The sequence below is a fragment of the Acomys russatus genome, chromosome 5 (assembly GCF_903995435.1).
Source record: "Acomys russatus chromosome 5, mAcoRus1.1, whole genome shotgun sequence".
Classification (NCBI taxonomy): Eukaryota; Metazoa; Chordata; class Mammalia; order Rodentia; family Muridae; genus Acomys; species Acomys russatus.
Window position 1 is genome coordinate 49,107,101 of NC_067141.1, and position 23,107 is coordinate 49,130,207.

Here is a 23,107-nt window from a genome sequence, read left to right on the forward strand (position 1 = left end):
CAGCAACACATTTCCTTAAAAAAAAAAAAAAAAAAAAGAGAGAGAGAGAGAGAGAAAGAAATGGATACCCAAATACAAGCACTTTGTCATTTTTGTTCTTTGAGACAGGATCTTTCTGTATGCCTTGGCTGGCCTGAAACTCACTATGTAAACCAAGCTGCCCTGAAATGCACCACAGTCTGCCTGCCTCATGTCCACAGTGCTGGAATTAAAGGCATGTACCACCACGCATGGAACAAGAGGCATGAACACCAAGTAGTCATGAACAGAGATCAACCTCCTCCAACATATAGCCAAGATGTGGGAAAAATAACTAAAATCTATAAATGAAAAGCACAAATAGCAGCAACATCAGAATAAGACCAGATCTCATTAGCAACCACAAAAGCCATGAAAGCATAGAATAACATGTTTCTATCCCTGAGAGTAACTGGGCACCAAGATTTTCATACCTATCAAGTTTATCTCTTTAAATTGATGTAGAAACATGAACATTTCAAGACATAGATGGAGATAATTCATGATAATCATGACAGGCCTGCAGAAAATAAATATTATACAAAAAGAAAAAGTCAGTCTCATACATGAGAACACAGGAAAGATACATTTTATGGGAAGAATAGATGATCTGAAGAAAATTGGGAGAAGCTAATCATTTCAACATAGAAAACAGTAAAATTTCAATACGAATAGGATAGGAAGGGAAGAATTATCAATAATCCAACCAACCAGAACAAGAACCATCAAAACCATATAAAATAACAAACTCTTCTAAAAATAACATTAAATGTAAATAGCTTCAATTTACCTACTTAAAAAAAAATGCAGACATACCATATAAACAGACAAAATCCAATTATGTTGTCTTGAAGAAATACATCTCCCTGTCAAAGACAAGCAAAAACTAGAGTATAGAAAACAGTCTGCGAAGCAAACAAGTTATAACCAAGGTAAGGGAGAAGATCAATATATATGTTTTTAAGAAGGGTACAAGTCACCAAGAAGATATAAGAATTTATAAATATGTATGTGTTCCAAACATTGAGGCTCCTAGTTCCATAAAATAAATACTAAAAGGCATGGAAAAATCAGGTATGTCCAGACACAAGAGGAAATTTTGATATGCCATTCTCACCTTTGGATGGGTCTTCTAAACTAAAATCTGGCAAAGAGCTAAACTGTACCACAAATCAACTGGATTTAACAAGGATTTATAGACTGTTTCATATACTAGTTGGTACTATATCTCCTCACTGGTAATAGAACCTTCTCTATAAGCAATCATGACTGGCCACAAAGCCAGTTTTAACAAATGCAAAGCAATTAAAATAATTCCGTGTATCTTAGCATACAGTGGTGGAGTAAATAGATATTAACAGCAAGAGAAAACACTGAAATGACACTAATACTTGAAGACTGAATAGTAAGTGCACTCATGAATGAATGGTGGAGGAAATGTTTAAATTCTTAAATTCAGATACAAATGATAGCACAACCCACCAGAACCTCTCACATACAGCCAAAAAAAATTGTAAGAGGAAGTTTATAAGAGCTCATTTTTAAAGAAATAAGAAAAACCTAATGATATACATCAAAGTTCTAGAACAAGGAGAAGTCAAGACTAAATACAGTATATGGTGAGATAAAAATTGAGCAAAATTATTGAACAGAACAAAACCTAGACAAAGTTATGTCTCAAAAATATAAGATTGCCAAGCTAATGAAAAGACAAATGAACCAAGTTAATGAAATTAGAAATGAAACGGAAGTTACAACAGACTACAAGGAAATAAGAAAGATCATTAATGAAAACCTAACGTTCTAACAAGCTGAAAAACTTGGAAAAATGGATAGACTCCTAAACACATGACCTACCAGAATTTACATTGCTTGTTTGGGGAGCAAAACAGTAAAAGTCACCACAAAGAAGAGCTGCAAACTGAATAGATTCACCAATGAATTTTAACAAACTTTTAAAGGAGATCTAACACAAATACTTTCTAAGCAAACTATTCCACAAAATAGAAAGGAAAGAACACTACCAAGTTCATTCTTCAAAGCTAGTATTGGCCTAGGAAATAGCAAAAGGTGACAAAACAAGGTAAAACAACAACAAAAAGAGAACTGCAGGCCAGTCTGCCTGATGAACACACATACAAATTCTCAACAACAACAACAACAAAATAATAATAATAATAATAATAAATGAACAAAAACTTGCAAATTGATTTCAAGACTACTTTAAGAAGATCATAAGTCATGTCCAAGGTATTTTCATCTGAGGGATGCAGAGTTTGTTAAACATACATAAACCAGCAAATGTAATCTACTATATAAATAGACTTAAGGACACAGATCAATTTATCATCTCAATAGATGCAGGAAAGGATTTGGCAAAGTTCAACATTGCCTTCTTGATAAAAAGTCCCAAAGAAATTAGAAACTAATGATATGTTTCAAAACAATCAAAGATCTACACAAACATATATGTGATGTTATATAAAATTAGAAAAAAACAAGGGCATTTCTTCTAAAATCTACAAATATGCCACCTCTCTCCATCCATAGTCACTAGAGTATTTAAAGTCTTAGCTAAAGCAATAAGACAAGAAAAAGGAACAAATAGGATACAAGTAGGAAAGGTTAAAAAAAATAGTCTCTATTTGCTTATGGCACTATGCTATACTTAAAAGAACTTATAGTCTCTACAAGAAAGGTCTAGAATTTGATAAATACTTGCATGAGTCAAAGCCATAATATACAGACCAGTAGTTCTATTTACCAACAATAAGCTGGCTGAGAAAAAAAAAAAAGAAAATATCTATTCATAATAGCTTCACAAAAATGAAGATATCCATGAATTAATCTAATGATTGTATTAAAGATTTCTGCAATGAAACATCTGAGACACAAAAATGGAAATTGAAGAAGACACTAGATGATGGAAACATCGTCTGTGCTGCTGGTTGACAGGACCAATAGTGTATAGGTAGCTACAGTATCAAATGTAGCCACTGATACAATGCAATTACTATCAAAATCTCAAAAACATTCCTCATAGAACTAGGAAGAAAACTGACATTCATGTAGAAGGACAAGTCTGAGAACACTGTTGGACAGCATGACATCTAATTGCAAATTATCCTGCAGAGCAATAGTGACAAAGATAGCAGGGCACTGGCACAAAACCAGACATGTATACCAAGGAACAGAGTAGAGAACCCAGAAATAAACCCACACAGCTGTAAGCACTGTTTAAAAAAAAAAAAAGGAGCAAAACCAAACACCAGAACACACACACACCACTTTCAACAAATGGTAAGGTGCTGGGGAAGCTGATATCTGTATACAGAAGAATGAAATTAGATCCATCTCTCTCTCTACAAATACCAATTCAAAATGGACCAAGGACCTGACTATAAAACTTTAGTCATCGCAATTGCTAGGGAAAACACATCTTACAGCCATTAGACTGGCTAAGATTAAAAACTCAAGTGACAGCACATGCTGGAGAGGAAGTGGAGAAAGGGGAACACTCCTTCACTGCTGGTGGGAGTGAAAACTTGTACGACAACTTTGGAAATCAATCTGGCGCTTTCTCAGAAAATTGGGAATAAGGCTACCTCAAGACCCACCTATTCCACTCCTTGGCATATATCCGAAAGATACTCCACCACACAACAAGGACATTTGCTTAACTATGTTCATAGTGGCCTTATTCATAATAGAGAGAATCTGGAAACCACCTAGATGTCCCTCAGTTGAATGGATAAAGAAACTGTGGTACATCTACACAATGGAATACTACTCAGCTATTAAAGACAAGGAAACCTTCAAATTTGCAGGCAAATGGATGGAACTAGAAATGATCATCCTGAGTGAGATAACCCGGACCCAGAAAGACACACATGGCATATACTCACTTATAAGTGGTTATTAGTCCAACATGGATGTTCTTTGAGAGTCTTCACTCAGTGGGGTATCAAGACAGATGCTGGGACTCACTATTGGATTTCAGGTGAGAGGGGTATGGAAGAATGGGAAGATAGAAGGACCCAGAGGGTCCAGGAGCCCCCACAAGAAGACTGTCAAGGCTGGTGGATCTGGACCCAGGGGGGCCTGCAAAACTGCTATACAAACCATGGACAATGCATGCACTAAACCTAGACCCCCTATCCAAATCTAGCCAATGGACAGCCCATTCTCAACAGGTCTGTGGAGAGCAGGGACTGACACTGACATGGACTCTGGTGCTCCCTATCTGACCACTTCCCCTTGGTGGGGAGGCCTGGAGGCACTCAGAGGAAGGGGAAGCAGGCTATACAGATGAAATCTGATAGACTGTTGTCATATGCTGGGGGAGGAGATGCCCTTCTGTCAGGGGAATAGGGCGAAAGAAGAGAGGGGGATGTTGGGAGCCATGTTAAATTCAGCCATGTTAGAAATCCTGTGCTTAGGCTGCACGCTGTGACCTTCGAGTTGTTGACCCTTGCTGAAGGAGGTATTGTGTTCTAGGCTATCTTTGGATTGACTACCCAGAGAAATAGGGAAGTCCTTACAGGGAGCTATTCAGGCAATTGTATTCTTGCCTGGGGGCTAGGGAAAGTGGGATTACAATAGATCCTGTTGACCTTGCTATATAAAGCAAGGTCCCTCTGCATTTAAAGGGAGTTTCGATCAGAAATTTCCAGACTTGACTCAATTTTCTTGCGTCTCTGCCCACACCCACTCTTTCAGGTGAACCCTGGTTTGATTTGTCCCATGGCCTGGGACAGGGGGGAACTGGAAGATACAAGTGAGGAGATAACAGTAGGGAAGTAATCTGGATAAATTATTTTTAAAAATCCATTAACTTTTCTCTCTTTAAAGAACCTACAAATACCAATGTGAAATCAAGGTATAATAAAATATATAATTCAAAAAAGGAAAGAAAGAAAACACATCAAGATACAGGCATAGGCAAAAGGAGAGTGGTATCACAGTGAATAACTCAAGAATCTGTAAATGGGAAATTAAAAATTCTGCATAACACAGGAAACTAGCAGCATAGTGAAGACAGCATACACAATCAGAGAAAACCCTCTCTAGCTGTATTTCAGACAATGAACTAATATCTAAAATATACAAAGTGCAATAATTAAACAGCACAAACCCATAAATCTTTGAATCAATAAATAAGCTACTGAACTGGGTAGACAAGTCTCAAGAGAAGAAAAAGAGAGGACAACAGATAGTTTTAAAATGTGTTCAGTGTCTTTAGCCATTAGGGAAATGCTCAATAAAACTACATTGAGATGTTATCATCCCTATCAGAATGGCTAATGTCACAAAAGCAGTGACAATGAACACTGTCAAGGATGTGTGGACATCAACATGGAGGTTTCTCCAAAAACTTAAAAGAGAGCAAAAGGTGTGGTGGTGCACACCTTTTATCTCAGCACTGAAGAGGCAAGGGCAGGTGGATCTCTAAGTTTGAGGCCAGCCTGGTGAACAGACCAAGTTCCAGGCCAGCCAGGACTCCATAATGAGACCCTATCTAGAAAAAAACAAAAACAAAACCCTACCATATGACCTAGCAGCATCATTCCAAGATATATAGCTAAAGGACTCTGAGTCCACAAACCAGAGATGCTTGCATATCAACGCTTATTTCTGCATTATTCACAATGGCTAGGAAACAGAACTAGTCTAAGCATTCATGGGCAGGTGAAAGCATCGGTAAATGTGGTATATATACACAATGGAATTTCATTCAACTGTAAAGAAAAATACGATTATAACTTTGCAGGAAAATATTTAAAACTGTAAGTTGTTCTATTAAACAAAGTAACCCAGACTCAGAAGTATGAATACTATGTTTCTGCTCATGATCCTAGATCTTAAATTTTACATATGTGAGTGTAACTGAGGCAGGGGACCGTGAGCGGGGAAGGGAAAGAGTATGTGACATGACAGTAGAATGGGGTGGCGCTGGACAGAAGTGAATGGGGGAGGGAGGGAGCAATGGGTTGGAAGAGCAGAGTGGGAGGAGGGTCAACATAAAATGTGCAATAACAAGAAATGTGTTTCTTTCATGCTTAGTCTTGGTTGTCAATTTAACTGGGTCCAGTTTCAATTAACAGACAAACATCTGGGCACAACTATGAAGGATTTTCTTAAATTAAGTGGGAAGACCCACCTTAAATGTGTGCTGCACCTTCTGGTGGCAACCCAGATATAAATAAGTCCAAGGGAAAAGCTTTTGGGTTTTGTCCATTTGCCTTTTGTCTGACAAGACTTTCTACCTTGTGTGTGAGTTCATCTACCCTGCTGTTGCTGCTACTGCTACATTCCTGTGCTGGTATCAGAACCTGGCTTCTTCAAGCTTCCAGTGTAGACTAGTTTGGACTGAAGACCAGTGCTGCTCTAGGAATCCTCTAGGCCTCTAGTACCAGCTTGGGAGTGCTGAGGCATCCAGCTTTGCTGTCTCAGTGTGAAGACAGCCGTTGCTGGACTCCTCTGACTGAACTATGTAAGCTAATCTAATAAACCCCTCTTTAAGACATACTCGTCTATTGGTTCTGTTCGTCTACAAAACCATGTACTTTGAATGCTAATTTAAAAAATTTTTTTTAAACCACAGGAACTTCTGCTTCCTCCAGCTAAAGGTTTGACTATAAGATCTCTTTAAAAACGATTCTTTACCCAGCACCAGTGAGCAAGCTAGGAAGTTCAGGGGCTTTTTTTTTTTTTTTTTTTTTTTTTTTTTTTTCCAATGCCAGATTGTGTGCCTCTATTGCTTGCTGAGCTTTCCTTTACTCTTGTGCTTAAAGCTGTGCTGGGAGTGGGGACCACTCTTCGTCCCTCCCTACATGTCTAGGTTTGACGTTAGAGTTCCATTTCCTTAACAAATCTAAATTTTGTCCATATTTAAAGGTACATCTTCATCTAAAGCCTTGCGGACCTATCCAACCATGACACAATATCAATTTGTATCAAACATGGTAGTTCTCTTTAATTATAAAGCTAACTGAATGCTGCCTATATTTTGAAAGCAGCAGAAAAACGAAACATTTTTACAAATGCACTGGAAATGTACATCTGTGTGGAAAAGAAGCTTCATCCTGAGATGCAATGCGGCAGAAGATGAACAGAAATAAGTCTCTGAGCAGACTGTTATAGGACATACCTGGGGGGAAAACTAAACAAATGTTTTGAATGATGTTTACCCATCATTTAGTGAGCCAGAATTGCACTTTGGAACTTTTGTGTTTTGCTTAACTCTGTAGCTGGTGAGGGGGCTCGGCAGCGAAAGGAGCATGAATAGATCTCTAGGCCCTGAAAGTCTATCAGCTACTACAGTGCCATGGCTTCTCCGGTGGGCACAGTTAGCTGCCTTAGGCTGCTGAGTCAAATTAGGTGGATGGCTGAAATGAGCCTAGTGGTTATGGGCATGAGTCTATACATTAGACAGAGTGTACGATGTCCCGTGTACCATTTAAACACCACTTAAGAGTTTCCAGCCATAATGATAAAGTCCAAATAGGTAAATTTCAAATGCCTACATGGACTGTGGCATTTCTAGTAGCATCTTCTTTAAAATGTATATGACAATGTAGGAGTCACTAACTGCTAAGATTCTCCTCGCCATCATAAAGCTCTGAAGCTGCTTGTGACTACTCTCCAATGTAGTTCATGGTCGAGCACCCACAAGCGCAATTCCAAGAATAAATAGTAATAGAATAGACATAGTAAGATTTTTATTAAGTTAGCATAGTTTCTACATCTCGATCACCATTGGTGTTTGTTTTATCGTTGAGTATTGAAAACCAAGTTACGGGATACACGCAACAGCCAGCTCCGGTTTCGTACATCCTATCTGACAGCATTTATCTGCAAAACCTCTAGGTACCCTTTGGGGATGATCTCCCTCGAAGGCATTGATTTTGTTTGTGCGTTTCTTCTGAAGTTTTGCACGTTCACCATAGGCACTCATATCGTGGGATGAAAACTCTGCCTTAGGAAGCAAGTTGGCCTTCTCAAACTGATAGTCAGGCTGGGATTGAGCTTCCCAAGTGTTTATTGCTTTCTCCTGAGAGGCACCTGCATGGGCTGACGAGAGACAATGGAGAAAAGTTCTTTTTATCCAAGCCTTTTATTAGATACAAATTTAATATTAGAATACTAAGATCAGATAATTATTAAAAATCACTTTAAATCAAGGTTGGAAGCTACAGTTAGTAATAGGCCATGTGCTTTTAAGTAAAATAGTTGTGGTGGTTTCCTATGAGAAAGCTGAGCAACCCTTGAGTATTTTGCAATACCATTTTTTTATTGGGAATACCACTCACAGTGTGTAGAAATCAGCATTTTACAACAGTGAAATCAGCAATTCCTAGTGTAGGCACAAGGTTGTGCTGCCATCAGCACTAATTCGAGAACATGTCTCTCACCTCTCAAAAACAATAAAAAACAAAGCAATCAGAAGCCATAACTAACAGTCACACTCGTCATTCCTCTTGCACTAAGGCAACCAGTCAGATATCTTCCCCCATGACTTTATTTATTCTGTACATTTCACACAAGAGGTAACATCTGGTATGTGGTCATTCTTGTCTGCCTTTCTAATAACATAACATTTTCCACATTTATCCTGGGTGTCGTGTGCATCCCTCCTTCATTCCTTCCATGGCTAAATGCCTTCCTTTGTGTGGGTTTCCCACATTACATTTCACTAGTCCATCTATTGGGTCAGGGGTATTTTGGTGGTCTTCACTTCTTGGCTGTTATGAATAACACTGCCATAGATATTCACGCCCGTATTTTCACGCATTCATGTTTTTAGGCCTTTGGGACAGAGGTGGAGTTACTGGAGTCTCAGGTGATTCCGCACATCATCTACTGGGCTTGCACGTCATCTTTGGAGAAATACCCATTGGATCCCATAGTTGTTATCTGTTCATTTGCCTACACTGTTTGCCTTTGCTTATTTCCAGAGAAGCTGTCTTTTCATGTGTAGGTTATAAGCAAGTAGCTAATTGAAACACTTTGTTCTTTAATATAGAGAAATAAGAAGCAGAGATGTGCTTAAAGTACAGATTTACTGTTATACTGTTCCTGTTTTAAAAATCGTATTTTATGTGCATTGGTGTGAGGGTCCCTTGGAACTGGAGTTACAGACAGTTGTGAGCTGCCATGTGGATGTTGGGAATTGAACCCAGGTCCTTTGGAAGAGTAGACAGTACTCCTAACCACCAAGCCATCTCTCCAGCTCTCTTATATTGTTCTTAACTCAATAAACATTTTTGGATACTAGAGCATAGAAACTAAAAAAAACCTCCTGAATGTAATTATTCAGAGACTTTGTGGATGTCCTCTGTGGCCACATTTGTTTTGTTTTTTGAGACAAGGTTTTTCTGTGTAGCCTTGGCTGTCCTGGACTTGCTGGCCTCGAACTTACAGCGATCCTCCTGCCTCTGCCTCCTGAGGGCTGGGATTAAAGGCATGCGCCACCATGCCCAGCTTAGTTTGTATGTTTTTAAAGCTGTATTTACAGGTATGCTAGGCACAAATTGTTTCCTGCAGAAAAATCAAAGTCAAGGATAAGAAATGCACACTGATGAACACACACGCCCTCCCTTCAGAATTTTACCTGGGTTTTTGAATCTTCCCCAGGCCAAAGATGGGATCCGGTCAGGGCTGAAGGTTTTGACATTTTGTGAGGATTGGGGAGCCAAGTGCATCATAGGAGTTTGCTTGCTCATCTTGAACTGGCTCCAGTCACCCGTGCCACAGATTCTTATAATTTCTAACAGCAGGTACCTGCCGCACAGCTTCCTGCGTTTGACTCTGTCTTCATCTATGGAGGAGAGAGCAGGCGGTAGGAGTACAAGCCACAACAGACAAAAACAGCACAGGAGCTTCATCTCTGGGCTACACCACAGAGCCAAGCAACGGCCGTTGCCCCGCCCCTGCCACGCCTCCTCCAACGCCACGCCCCTAGCCACGCCCTCCGCTCTCTGGCTGCCCTTCTGTACCCCCAACCTCCTCAAGAACCTTTGGGTGTGTTCCAGGCTTGCTTGGACTTCCGGCTTGAAGGAAGTTGAAGTTAACGGGCTCTTCTTCACTCAGGAGTCAAAGTTAAAAAGTCTTCTTTCCCTGACTTTTTATTGATTCGTTTTCCTTGTCGTCTTTGCCAGGAGACTGCCTAATGAAATATAGAACACAGGACCCCGATTAACCAAAATGTACAAATGAAAGTTACTGCATCGTCCACTTGGAACGGTAACGCCTTTTTTTTTTTTTTTTTTTTTTTTTTTTTTTTTTTACACGAGCCCTCTCTTCCCTTCCAGAAACTTCCCTTCATCTCCTTCATGAATTATATTTTTCTAACTTAAAAAACAAAACAAAACTGGTACTGGAGCTAGAGAGCTGTCATGGTAGTTAGGAGAACTTGCTGCTCGCAGACTCGCAGAGGATCCGAGTTCATTCCCCTGTATCCACAAGGCAGTTCACAATAGTCTGTAATTCCAGGTCAGGCCGCCATCAATACCAGGCGTATACGTGGTACATATACAGACAAACGGGCAAACACTCATACTCATCGAATAAAATAAACTTTAAAATGACTCATTTGCTAGGGTAGCATGGCATCTTCTCACGTCTATAGCATTATGTACCCTAGTCTCACTTACTGGCCTCCCTACTCCCTTTCCTTCCTCGCACCTCCCACGGGTAAGTAAGCGTCATTTAGTATCCTGTTCCCGGTACAGTTGCCTTAGTTACTTTCTATGAACACATTCTTCTTCTAATAAATCTTTGTTATTGTTTTGTTACATTTATTTACTGGTGTGTGTGTGTGTGTGTGTGTGTGTGTGTGTGTGTGTGTGTGTAGGTTGGAACTGGTTCTCTCCATGCACCATGTAGGTCCCATGAATTATTGTCACATTGTCAGGTTTGATGGAAGTGCCTTAACCTGCTAGGGCATCTCACTGCCCCGGAACACAATCTTAACTGCTACACATTAGTATTACCAGTACAGTGACTAAATGGATTTGTTTAACTGAAAAAAAAATTATTTAAATGACCAATTTTGAGTGAATTTTCTAATATTATGAAATTAATTTCAGACTTATTTATTAGTATCTTGTACTATTAACTTTATTCTAGAACATTATCATAAAATATTTGTCTTTCTGAATCAAACACACTTACTTAACATAATTTACACTTATATCCATTATTCTACAAAGGTCATAATTTCATTTTTTTTCTTTATAAAGGTATTTAAAAATCTCATGTGCATATGTGCCACATTTTCTTTTCTAAAAAAGTTTAGTGTTTATATTTAAGTATGTGTGTGGGTATGTGCACTCAAGTGTGGGTGCCCATTGAGAACAAAAAAGGATGATGTCATATCATGTGGAGCTGAAGGTACAAGTGGTTGTGAGCTACCTGACATGGGTGCTGGAAACCAAACTCAGCCTCTCTGGGAGAACAGCACATGCTGGTAACCACTGAGCCCAGTGCATTATTGTTACCCACCCATTGCTTGAAGGACACCTTGGCTGGTTCTATTCCCTAGCTCCTGTGAGTAGTGCAGCAATAAAAAGGTGTGTGACTGTCTCTGTGATGGGTCGACTCAGCCCCTGTGACATATTCCCAAGTGCTGTAGAGCTGTGATATGGTAATTTTCTACCTTTAGTTTCTTGAGTAACCTTCATACAGGCAACATGCATTTGTATTCTCACTAACAGCGAATTTGTTCCCCTTGCTCCACATCTTTGCCAGCATTTGTTGTCATAGGCTTTACTTATTGATAATAGCTCTTCTGGGTAGACTATATGGACTCTCAGAGCAGTTATAATCTGTATTTCCCTGGTGGGTAAGAATGTTTTTTTTTTTTTTTTTTTTAGCCATTTGCATTTCTGCTTTTGAGAGCTCAGTTCATTAGCTCATTTATTAACTAGATAGATGATTGGCTTTTCCAGTGTTTAAAATTTGCAGTTCTTCATTCAGGGTGGATATTATCACCCTGTCTAATGTGTAATTAGCAATATCTTCCCCCATTCTGTAGGCTACCTCTTTACTGTTGTGGCTGGACTTTTTGTTTTTTAAATATCGTATGATCTTTTAATTACTGGGATTATTTCTCATGCTGTTGGAGTCCTTTTTCAGAAAGTCTCAAGCTATGCTGCATCCTGAAGTGTTTTCCACATATTTTCCTCTTGTACACTTTCACAGTTTCTAATTTTAAGGTCCTTGAAGAATTTCAAATTTTAAAAAATACAGCATGAAAGATAAGAATTTAATTTTATTCTTTATGTGGAAATCGTGTTTTCTCAGCACTGTTGTTAGAGGCTATCTTTTCTCAAAATATTATTCTAAATACCTTTGGCAAAAACTAGGTGGCTGTAAATGTGTAGCTTTATTTTGGAGTCTGCTATACTATTCCATTGGTCCCTATTTCTGTTTTTATGCCAGGACCTACTGCTTTTGCTTCTAGGACTCTGATATTGAGTATTGTAATGCTTCCAGCATTGTTCCTTCTGGTAAGTATTTCTTTAGCTGTGTTTCCAAGTGAATTTTAGGGTTACCTTTTCTAGTGCTGCCAGGAATGGCACTGGAATTGTGATGACTAGTGTACTGAATCTATAAACACCTTTTGCTGGTAAGTCATTTTCACAGATTAACTTTGTCCATGAGCATGAGGAGCCAGTCTATTTTCTATCATCATTACCAATTTATTCAGTGTTTTAACTGTAGAAGTTTTCATCTCCTTAATTGGCTTTATTTCTAGCTATTTTAGTTTTTGGAAGTTATTGGGAATGGGTATTCCTCCTACTTTTTTCCTCAGCGAGTTCATTACTATTCTATAGTAAGGCTACTGATTTCTTGTATATTGATTTTATGTCCTGCTACCTTGCTGCACATATTTATCAGTTCCCAGTGTCATCTTCTGTTATGACACTCATAATAGCGTTTTCACACTTATTCTATGTACCTTTTAATGTCCTAATACATTCTGTAGTAGTCTTTATTTTCAGTTTTATAATCATTGGTGCAATATTAGTAGACTGTATGGTTTGATGGTCTTGCTGACACAGCAGTTTAGTCCTTTCTTGGCAAGTGGTGTTGGTGATTGAGCCTCTAAGAGTAGGCTGCTCAGTAAGAATATATTGGCCACCAAATCAAGAGAAGGTATTCCAATGAACAGATTACAGATTGCCACACAGAAACACAAGAAACAGGAAAAAGCAAAGCAACTTAACTCTTTCATAAGGTTGCCATTCCTCAACAACAGGATCAGTTGTTGAGGACTTCAAATATTTCTGGTAAAAATTACCAACGATCTGAAAAAGACTATGGACAAGTAGACAACTTCAATCCAGAATCTAGAAAGGAAAGCCAACAACACAGAGGAGAAAAAAAAAATCACCCATGCACATGAAAAAGATAGTGACATTGAAGAAAGTTCAACAAGAACATTGACATTTTGACAAAAAAAAAAGTTACAAATGAAAATCCTAATGGGTCAAAAATCAAAACCAAATAAACAAAAACCAGAGGGGGGCAATAGGAAATGGCTCACAGACTCAACCAGGCAAAGGGAAGAAAACAAGGGAAAGTAAATAAGCTCGATGTAGTAGCACTCAAACACCAATAAGAAGATTAAAAAAAAAAAAAAAAAAAAAAAAAAAAAAAAAAAAAAAAAAAAAAAGAAAGAAAGAAAGAAAGAAAGAAAAGAAAAAGAAAAAGAAAGAAAGAAAGAAAAGAAAAGCATTGACCACAGCATCCAAGAAGACAACCAAAGAGACCAAACCTAAGAATCCACAAGATGGGGGAAGGATCACAGAGAAATACTAAAGATATAGGGACTATATTCAATAAAAATTGTAGCACCCCTAAATCTAGAGAAAAATTGCATTCAAATAGCACAAGAGACATTTTGAATCCCAAGTAGACATGACCAGAAAAGTTTCTCTCCCCAACATATTATTGTCAAGATGTCAAAAACACTAACTGAAAAACAGTATTAAAAGCAGTAAAGCTGAAATATCAACCCTCCTACGAAGACAGAAGCAGAGTAACATCAGGGTTCCTGTAAGCAACATTCTTAAGAAGGAACCCGAAAAATGATACATTTTAAGACCTGGAATTAGAGAACTACTGACCAAGATGGCTGTGGCTAGCAAAGTTATCTTTCAAAGTTGATGGAGAAACAGGACAATCTTTAGTGTCTCTTAAGCATACGATGCTCCAGCAGCGAGTAGGGGTACTTTTGACTTCATGCTTCCATATGTCTATCTCTTGTATTTCTTGTTCTTGTTGTTCTAGTGAAGAATTTTAGCACTATATTCAATTCAGTGAAAGCAACCTTGTTTGGTTTCGTATATTAGAGTAAATGCTCTCAGCTTTTTACCCTTTAGCATAATATTGCCTGTAGATGTGTTAGGTTGAGACATGTTCTTTTTATTCCTAGTATCTTCAGGGATTTCATCATGATGAAAAAGATGCTGAACTTGGTGGAAGGCCTTTTCTACATCAACTGAGATGATCTTATGGTTTTTGCCTTAAGACCATTTTTGTGTTTAGTTAAACATATTGATTTGCATATGTTGAATCAATCTCTTTTTTGATTCACTGAGTTTAGAGTGGCTTGAATGGACATGGGCTGGTTACTCCCTGTAGCATGGGTAACTTGCCAATGACCACACCACTGAAAACATCAGCACCTCTCAGGGAGGGATGAGGCCTCAGGACCATCCCACGCCCATTCCCTGGTCCATGGTGGAATGCTGAAAGTTCCTATTCTGTGCAGGTCCATGTCCAGAAGACAGCATGTCAGAGCACTCTCCCACATTCTCCAGAACTTTAGGGTTTCCCAACTCCACTCTTCCACGTCATTCTATGGGCCTTGGTGGGGGTCATATAAGTGTCCTGTTGAGCGCTAAGCACTCAATAGTCACTTCTTCCCTGTACCCATTAAGAGTCTCTGCACTGATATCTGTCTTCTTTATAAATTTTTAAAAAGATTTATTTATTTTATTTATTGCATATGAGCACTTTATCTGCAGAAGAGGGCAGCAGATTACATTGTAGATGGTTGTGAGGCACCATGTGGTTGCTGGGAATTGAACTCAGGACCTCTGGAAGAGCAGGCGGTGCTCTTAACCACTGAGCCATCTCTCCAGGCCCTCTTTATAAGTTTTAATGAAATTTTACTATATGAAAGTAGTTTCATCAACTTCAGAATGCCAGCCACAGCTACAGAAAGGCATGAATTTAGTAATAGTCTAAGTGCTTCCGGTTATATTTTATTTCTCATTTCTGTCTTCTGACTCTGTCTTTTCTCCATTTTCTGTTCCCGTAGTTTTGTCCTGAGTTCTAGTGGTATCCATGAATACTGTTAATTCAACCAATAGTCAGAGTTTTTAAGGACAATATATAAAGATTAGGGCAATTTCATCACTTTTCTTGAGAATCAATCAACTGGGCATGTGTTCTAGTCAGAACTCTTTAAGGGAAATTCCGAGAAAACGTACACTTATCATATCTAGATGGAGATTTAAAATTTCAAGACAATCTGATTGACATGCTACTCTGTGCTTTCTGTCCTGCTCTGGCTAGTCTCTTCCCACCCCCTGCCTACCCCCCCCCCCCAAGATGTGTGCCACCACACCCACCCTTTTTTTTTTTAACTTGTTTAACTTTAAATTTTATGTGCATTGGTGTGAGAGTGTCAGATCCCTTGGAACTGGAGTTAGAGACAATTGTGAGTTGCCATGTGGCTGCTGGGAAATGAACCCAGGTTCTTTGGAAGAACAATCAGAGCTCTTACCCACTAAGCCATCTCTCCAGTCCTGCTCTGGCTAATTTTATGTCAACATGACACAAGCTAGAGTCATCAGAGAGGAAGGAGCCTCAGTTAAGAAAATACCTCCATAAGATTGGGCCTTGGGCAAGCCTGTTGGGCATTTTCTTAATTAGTGATTGATGGGAAGGGCCCAGCCCATTGTGGGTGGTGCCGTTCCTGAGCTGGTGGGCATGGGTTCTAAGAAAGCCGGCTAAGGAAGCCCTGAGGAGCAAGCCAGGATGCACCCCCCCTCCATGGCCTCCACATCAGCTCCTAACTTTAGGTTCCTGCCCTATTTGAGTTCCTGTCCTGACTTCCTTTGACGATGAACAATGATGTGGAAGTGTAGGCCAAATAAGCCCTTTCCTTCCCAAGATGCTTTGATCGTGGTGTTTCATCATAACAATAGTGACCCTAATTATGACCACACCACTGTCCTGTTTTATACTTTCCCATGCCATCCATTACAAAATGACATGCAATAGACGTCACTTCTTTATCTGTTTACTCTTTTCCTACCAGAATGTGTTCTCCATGCAGGTTAAGAATTTCATCTGATTTATTTACTATGACGTTTTCCTTGCCTTGAAATGTATCAGGAATACAATAGGCTCTTAACAATAGTATAGTGTACTAGATACAATTAACAATATTATCAACAAATAATTAATTACATGCTAGTAACATTTTAATATTTGGTAATTTAATGGATGAGTGAATAAATGAGAATTTATGAGTTCCTTTGTACTGTTTCCCTACTTCTGTAATCATTTTAGTTTATTATTGTACTATTTAATGTTTAAAATTCTTTTCAAAAAACTCATTAGTGAATTGAGTCATCTTTTGTTCTTATTTACCATCTGGTGTCCTAAGTTGAACCTTAGTGGATATCTGTGAAAAAAACACATCTAACTAGCATTTATTATTAGCACAGTTTAATGGATTTATTAAATTGTTATTTGGATGTATTTTATTTTATTATTACTTTAAATTTTTATGTGTATGGCTGCTTTGCCTGCATGTATGTCTGTGCACTACTCGTATGTGTGGTGCCTGCAGAGGCCAGAAGAGAAGTCAGAATTTCCTAAGAGGGCGTTGGATTAGGGTGAGCTATTGTGTATGGCAAAGCGGTAAGAATTTGTAATCATTCAACATTAATGTCATCCAAAAGCAAGAAGACTGTTTTTTTTTTTTTTTTAAAGAAAAAAGGCAAAATGAGTTTTGCGTAAAAGTATTATTAGCAGAATTACAATAATGCAAAGAATGCTTCTTTCACATCAAAAGGACAAATTCACACGTAAATAATGATTTCTCAGATCATAATAAATAATCAAAGGGACCAGAAAGAGGCATCAACCGGGTAGCAAGAATACGTGTGAACACTGGACAAGTTGTGCAGCTAGCTCCATATCAGCAGAGTTTAGCAACGGCTCTTCTGGTACAACTGAAGTGGCAGCATTGCTTGCTCAGCAACACCCAGAGTGCCTCGTTCTCCATGAGGGAATATCTGAGAGTAAGTATTTAAGTCCGGGAGGACTGTTGCCTTCGGCGTCACCTTGAGTATTATGGGAAGTTTTCTTAAATCCTTCCAAGCTAACACCCGAATCACTCCACGCAGGTGCATAGTGTAGTAGCTCTGGTAATGATGCAAGCCCCTTAGACACTGCTGCCTTAGGTTCCTCTGACACATCTGGAAGACATTTCAACATCATATCAAAAGGCTCTGCATCTTTGAGGATGAAGGATGGCACAGTTTCTGTCAAGTGAATAAAAAGGTGGGGAGGAGGAAATATTCACTTTAAGGAGCAGTCAGGAAAGGACAGACATTTGTATAGAAAAAAAATAAAGCACTTTATCTGGATGTAATTAAACGCTGAAACAGGGTCAGCAAGTATTGACTTTCTAAATGGTTTTGCTTGCTGGGCAGTTCAAAGTGCTCCAATCTTACCAAGGCTCTGCTTACTGCACATGGCTTTTTCTGCATCAGCCCTCCTGCTTTTTATCACAGTAACTTTCACCCTTTGACACTGAACTCTGATTTTTCTCAAATCATGGTGGTCATTGAAAACACCAGTTCTTATGTTTTCTAGCCAGGTGCGGCACCGCACGCCTGTAATCCCAGCACTTGGGGAGCAGAGGCAGGTGGATCGCTGTGAGTTTGAGGTCATCAGGTCTACAGAGTGAGTCCTAGAACAGCCAGGTTTATGTAGAGAGACCTTGTCGCACAAAACAAAAAGCAAAATGAAACAAAACCCACACTCATTTACATGTTTTCTAACCTAAAATAATTTTCTTCATGGCTCTTGAGGCATGAAATATTTTCATGATTTAAAGATCTTAAGCGTCCCATAGTGTCAGGATACTGCTTCAGGATAAAGTTTAAAAGAGAATTTCCAACAGTTCAGCTCTGACAGAGGATGAGCTATGTCTCTAAATACTTACGGGGCAATCTTTCTTCCCCAGAGAGTTTGCCCCAAGTCAATGGTATTATATATTCAAGAAAGAAACAGCCTAAAAGGACACTTCCCAAGCAGTGTGTCTGTGTGTGTCCCGCACCCCCTCCTGCCTGCATAAAGCAAAGTGCTGAGTGTGTGTTTGCTTCAGTGCTGTGGGAAAACTGCTAGAAACGCCTGCCCCTTCCTTCTTTGTACATATCTACAGTTCAACAATCGGTGCCTATTTCCACGAGCAATGTCAGTTAGGAGATTAAAAAGAAAACTTTTTTTTTTCTGCCTACAAAACCCTTTAACACAAACCCTTCCTCCTCGCTCCCTCCACCCCACCCCACCCCACAGCTTTAACTATTCCAAATGCACAAATTAAAAGTGTTAGCAGAGAAAGAAACTGGAAATGCTGGCTAAGTTGAAGCACCAGTGCAATGGCCCAGTTCTTGCTGCCGTTCTTCATGCAGAGCAGAACAGTGTGCCGACTTATCAATGAGTCATTCCTTCTGAAATAATAAAACCAAAGAACCCAAGAGATACGATGCAGGCGTGGAAGGGGAGATGTCTAGTTAGTGACAGGCTTACCCTCTACAGGGTGTCCTGGGACACAGATCCTTCCTAAGAATCCTGTTGTCCTTCCAGCCAAAAACAAACTTCAGCAGCTGGAATATGGCAGAGGGAAAGCGGTAGCACTGTCCCCGAGTTGTCTTCTCTCTGCTCTGATCATTCAAAGTCTAAACTGGCAATGGCAGGCGACATTCTATAGCACTTTGTGTGTATCAGGCGTTTTAGCTTTCTTTTTTCTTCCAGTAAGACATTCTAACTTTAACTCACCTTATGGATGGATCCCTCCTTGCTCTAAGACTTTGTCCAGATATGGCTTTATTGGCTGCCAAGCTGATGATACTTTTTATGTGCTTAAAGTCAGTTAGCAAAGACCAGTTGTAGTTTAGATCAGAGCAAACTTAACAGGGCTTTGAGCTTTGAAGGTCTTCATTTAAAATTATTTTTAACTTACTTTGAAATCCGTATTTTTAATTTGTAGATACTAGGCTCAACTATTGCACTATGCTCTAGCTGAATCCATACAGGCACACAATTTTTAATCACTGGGTTTTTTTTTTTTAAATTAAAATATCATGTATATAGCACCAATGAGTTTTTGGCTATAAGTCTGAAAGCTAGCCTCCCTTCTCACCAGTCCCCTTCACTTTTTATTTCGGTCACTTAGTCACTTTTCTTTCTCTTGCACCTCTCTACCCTTTCAATAGAACTGCAAGACCCAAAGCAAAAAGACGCAAGGCAGGGCCAGGCTCATTGGACGATGTGCCTTTAAAAACCGGGAGCCAGGAGTGGGAGTTCTCCCGGGCATATTCCAAAGCCCAGATTTTGGCTCCCAGTAGGACCAAGCACCACCACCTAGTGCGAAGCTGCTGGCTGCAGCACGTCCAACTCCTTCTGATGGATTTTCACTGGATCTCTTTAACCCAAGCAAGTTGCCAAAACCAAACCTGAGCCTGGCGGGTCGCAAACCACCAGCCGAAGGGGGGTGGCGGTTCTAATTGTTGGGCAGCCAATGGAAAGCGTGGGAAAGCTGGTGCGTGATCAGAGGGTACTCACCTGTGGTTGGCCGGGATGGCGGAGGAGTTGGCTCCTCCTGCCTCAAAGCCAGTCGCCCTGTGGAAGCCCGGCAGATTTCGATCCATGCACGGGCATATCCACCGCCACACACCTGAATGACTTGATCCATCCACTCCTCAGAGACCCGCGCCCTGCAAGGCTGGCTCAGCAGCAGCCAGAATCCTAAGAGCTGGAGCAAGAATCTGGAGGACATCCCGGTCTGGGCTGCTTCGGGGCGGCTCAGCCTTAAGCAGGACCGGACTTCTGTTGCTTTCCTAGTGCTTAGCCGGGCTTTTATATCTCTTGGGCGCTCTCAGGGTTGATGGTTCCAGCTCCGCCTCCTTTCTACCCACGCACGCACAGGGCATTGCCTTCTCCGGTCTTGTTCGCCTTACCGCGTTGGTTCATCGTGCCGCTCTTCTGTCCTCTCTGCTCTTAGCTGCAAACCATTTTGTATGCCAAAGTTACTCTGGATCTGAGGCTTTTCCTTAATTGCAGAACAAGACATGGCCATTGCTTTAAGTCACTTCAGCAGTAAAGTGGAGACCACCTATCTTCTTACAAACAAAGGCTTGCCAGTGTGAACATTTGCCACGCTACCTTTTAACCCCTAAGGTTATAATTGCAGTGGCCATAGAAAGAGTAACCTGCCCTAGATAAACTGTTGAGCGGGGGAAACTGACAACTTTTCACCTGAATCCTGGTAGAAGACATTGAAACTTGGTGGGTTGGTTTTTTTTGTTTTGGTTTTGATTTTGTTTCTTGTCTGTTTTTCTGACGTGAACGGGGCTGCTTTTTGTGATTTCTTTTCAGAAAATTCATTATTGCTGCTTTAAAAATGCTGTTGAGTTTTGTATGTGGAGATTCTGCTAGTCATAATAGAGTGTTGGATTTTCAAAATATAAAATTATATCCTCTGCACCATTTGGCCTCTCTCTGGCTAATTGTCTTCTGTGCACTTTGTTGCCTTATTGTTCATCCCAAACTCTTCAGGTCTATATTGAACGAGAGCAGTAAAAACCAATGTCCTTGTCGTATTCAAAATATCAGAAGAAATAAATGCTTTCAGATTCTCCGCGTGCAAAATTACACAGGCTGTGCCTTGTCATGTACTCCCGATTATGTTAGGTACGGACTTTCTACAGTTTGTTTTAAATCATGAAGCAATGCTGAATTTTCTTATGTTGAGATAATTTGTATGATTTTTTTTTGCAATTCATTCTGATGGCATATTACATTTACTGATTTGCATATGGTAAAGCATCCTTGCACCTTTTTGATGCATCAACCTTGATGACGTTGAATGATCTTATTGATGTTTTAATATTTTGTTGAGTGTTTGTGTGTCTACATTTATCAGCGGCATTGGTCTATAGCTTTGATTATTGTGTCTTTGTCTCCTTTTGGTATTAGGGTGGTACTGACCTGGTAGAATAAATTTTGATTCTTTAGAATAGTTTGAGAATAAGTAGTGGTTCTTTAAGAATCTGGTGAGAGCCTGGCGAGGTGGCTCATGCCTTTAATCCTAGCGCTCCTGAGGCAGAAGCAGGCAGATCTCTGTGAATTTCTAGGCCAGCCTGGTCTACGAAGCAAGTCCAGAATAGCCAGTGCACTGTTACACAGAGAAACCCTGTCTGGTGGGAAAAAAGGATCTGCTAAGACTCAGTCACAGAGCTATCTGGGGTAGGGCTTTTCTCTGTTGGCAGACATCTTGGTTACTCTGTTTCATTAATTGTCTTAGTCTGTCCTGGTTTCTATGTCCTCACGATTCAATTCTGATAAGTTATCTATATCCAGAAATTTATTCATTTTTTCCTTTTCAATTTTTAAAAATGAAATTGATTTATTACATATTGTACATAGCATATAAGACCTTTTCAAGATTTTTTTTAAACGTTATCCTTGATGAAGCATGATAATATTTTGTAACAAATATAATTTAAAACCCAAAACCAAACAAAGCCACCTCAGGTTGTGTTGTCTCAGCCTTGAGGTCTAACCAGACTAAAGACCCAAAAACCTACGACATATTTTAAAAAAACAAGCCTGGAAATCAACCAAACATTCCTAACTCCTACTAAAGGATGTCCTAGTTAAACATCTCTAAAATGCAAAAACTGGCTGTCATGTATTATACATACACATATACACCTATATGTATATTTCACTTGTTACAAAAAAGGATGTGGGGCATACAGCCAGATTACTAATGCCTTCCAATGCCATTAGTAGGTTTTTGTTTTCTCAGAAAACTTAAAATATTTTTCATTAAACATATATAAGAAATGTTTAGCATATGAAAATACCAGACCAGAAAACTAAGGTGCTGTTAGCATTCCTTCAAATTCCGCAGCATGTTTTATTTCCATACAGTTTTCATACACACACACACACACACACACACACACACACACACACACACACACACTCCATGTGATTCTTTAATCCAGCAATAAGGTATGCCCTGCTCAGCTGCATAAAACAGGTGGCATTGTTGAAGGCGTCTGGCAGGAGGGCTCCCAGGGGACAGGTAGATGGGCAGCTGTCCCTGGAGACGTGTTCTGAGGTTTTACTGTTGGTTGGTGGGTGGGGCTCCACCGTGCTCCTCACACATGTAGTAACTTGTTCATCTGTAACTTTAGTTAGCTGCACTGTCTCCTTCATTTCTCAGTCTCAGTTATTCTAACTAGAAGCTTCTCGATGTTTGTCTATCTCTTCCTAAAAACCAGCTCTTCATTTCGTTCTTCTCAATTATAGTTTTTAGTCTCTATTTATTCTTTGATATTTGTTCATTTGGATTTGACCTGTCCTTGCTTTTACTGATCTTTGGAATATACAGTTAGGCTGCTTTTAAAATCTTGTCATTTTCCTGAAGCATTTATTGCTGTAAATTTCTCTCTTGCTTTTGATTTTTTTTTTTTAAATTTCCTTAACCTTTGTTATATTGCTTCCATCTTCATAAGTTTTAAGAATTTTCTTCTTTCAGGCTAAAAGTTTATTCTTTTACATTGTTTGAAGATGTACAAGAAAAGAGAAATGCAGTGGGGCTTTTTGTCGTATCATCAGAGCAATGTAACATAGTAGAATTTTAAAATTATTTATTGTGATAGAAGTATATAGACATGATTGAAAACAATTTTAGTTTCCCTTGTTACCTCTTCAATGACATTGCATTTACACAGTATCGTTTGTTCAGACTGCATATGTT

The 23,107-nt window shown here is 39.4% G+C and overlaps 2 protein-coding genes across 2 annotated transcripts; both read right to left on the reverse strand.

The window, feature by feature from the left end:
• Positions 1 to 7,813: 7,813 nt before the first annotated feature.
• Positions 7,814 to 9,939, reverse strand: Insl6 (insulin like 6). The gene is made up of 2 exons (XM_051147120.1): positions 9,632 to 9,939; positions 7,814 to 8,091 (listed from the first exon to the last, which is right to left on the reverse strand). The coding sequence occupies exons 1-2, from the start codon at positions 9,903 to 9,905 to the stop codon at positions 7,814 to 7,816; spliced, it is 552 nt and encodes a 183-aa protein (XP_051003077.1). The 5' UTR covers positions 9,906 to 9,939.
• Positions 9,940 to 17,245: 7,306 nt separating this feature from the next.
• On the reverse strand, positions 17,246 to 20,245 carry Rln1 (relaxin 1). The gene is given in 3 exon segments (XM_051146939.1): positions 17,246 to 17,310; positions 17,313 to 17,591; positions 19,900 to 20,245. Coding segments are annotated over 3 exon segments (558 nt in total). The 5' UTR covers positions 20,114 to 20,245.
• Positions 20,246 to 23,107: the final 2,862 nt, after the last annotated feature.

What these genes read in the sequence shown, in the direction of transcription:
- Insl6 (XM_051147120.1), bottom strand. Translation starts at nt 9,905, where the DNA reads ATGAAGCTCCTGTGCTGTTTTTGTCTGTTGTGGCTTGTACTCCTACCG. An exon ending in GGGAAGATTCAAAAACCCAG is followed by an intron (nt 8,092 to 9,631) that starts GTAAAATTCTGA and finishes GTCTCTCGTCAG; the next exon opens with CCCATGCAGGTGCCTCTCAG.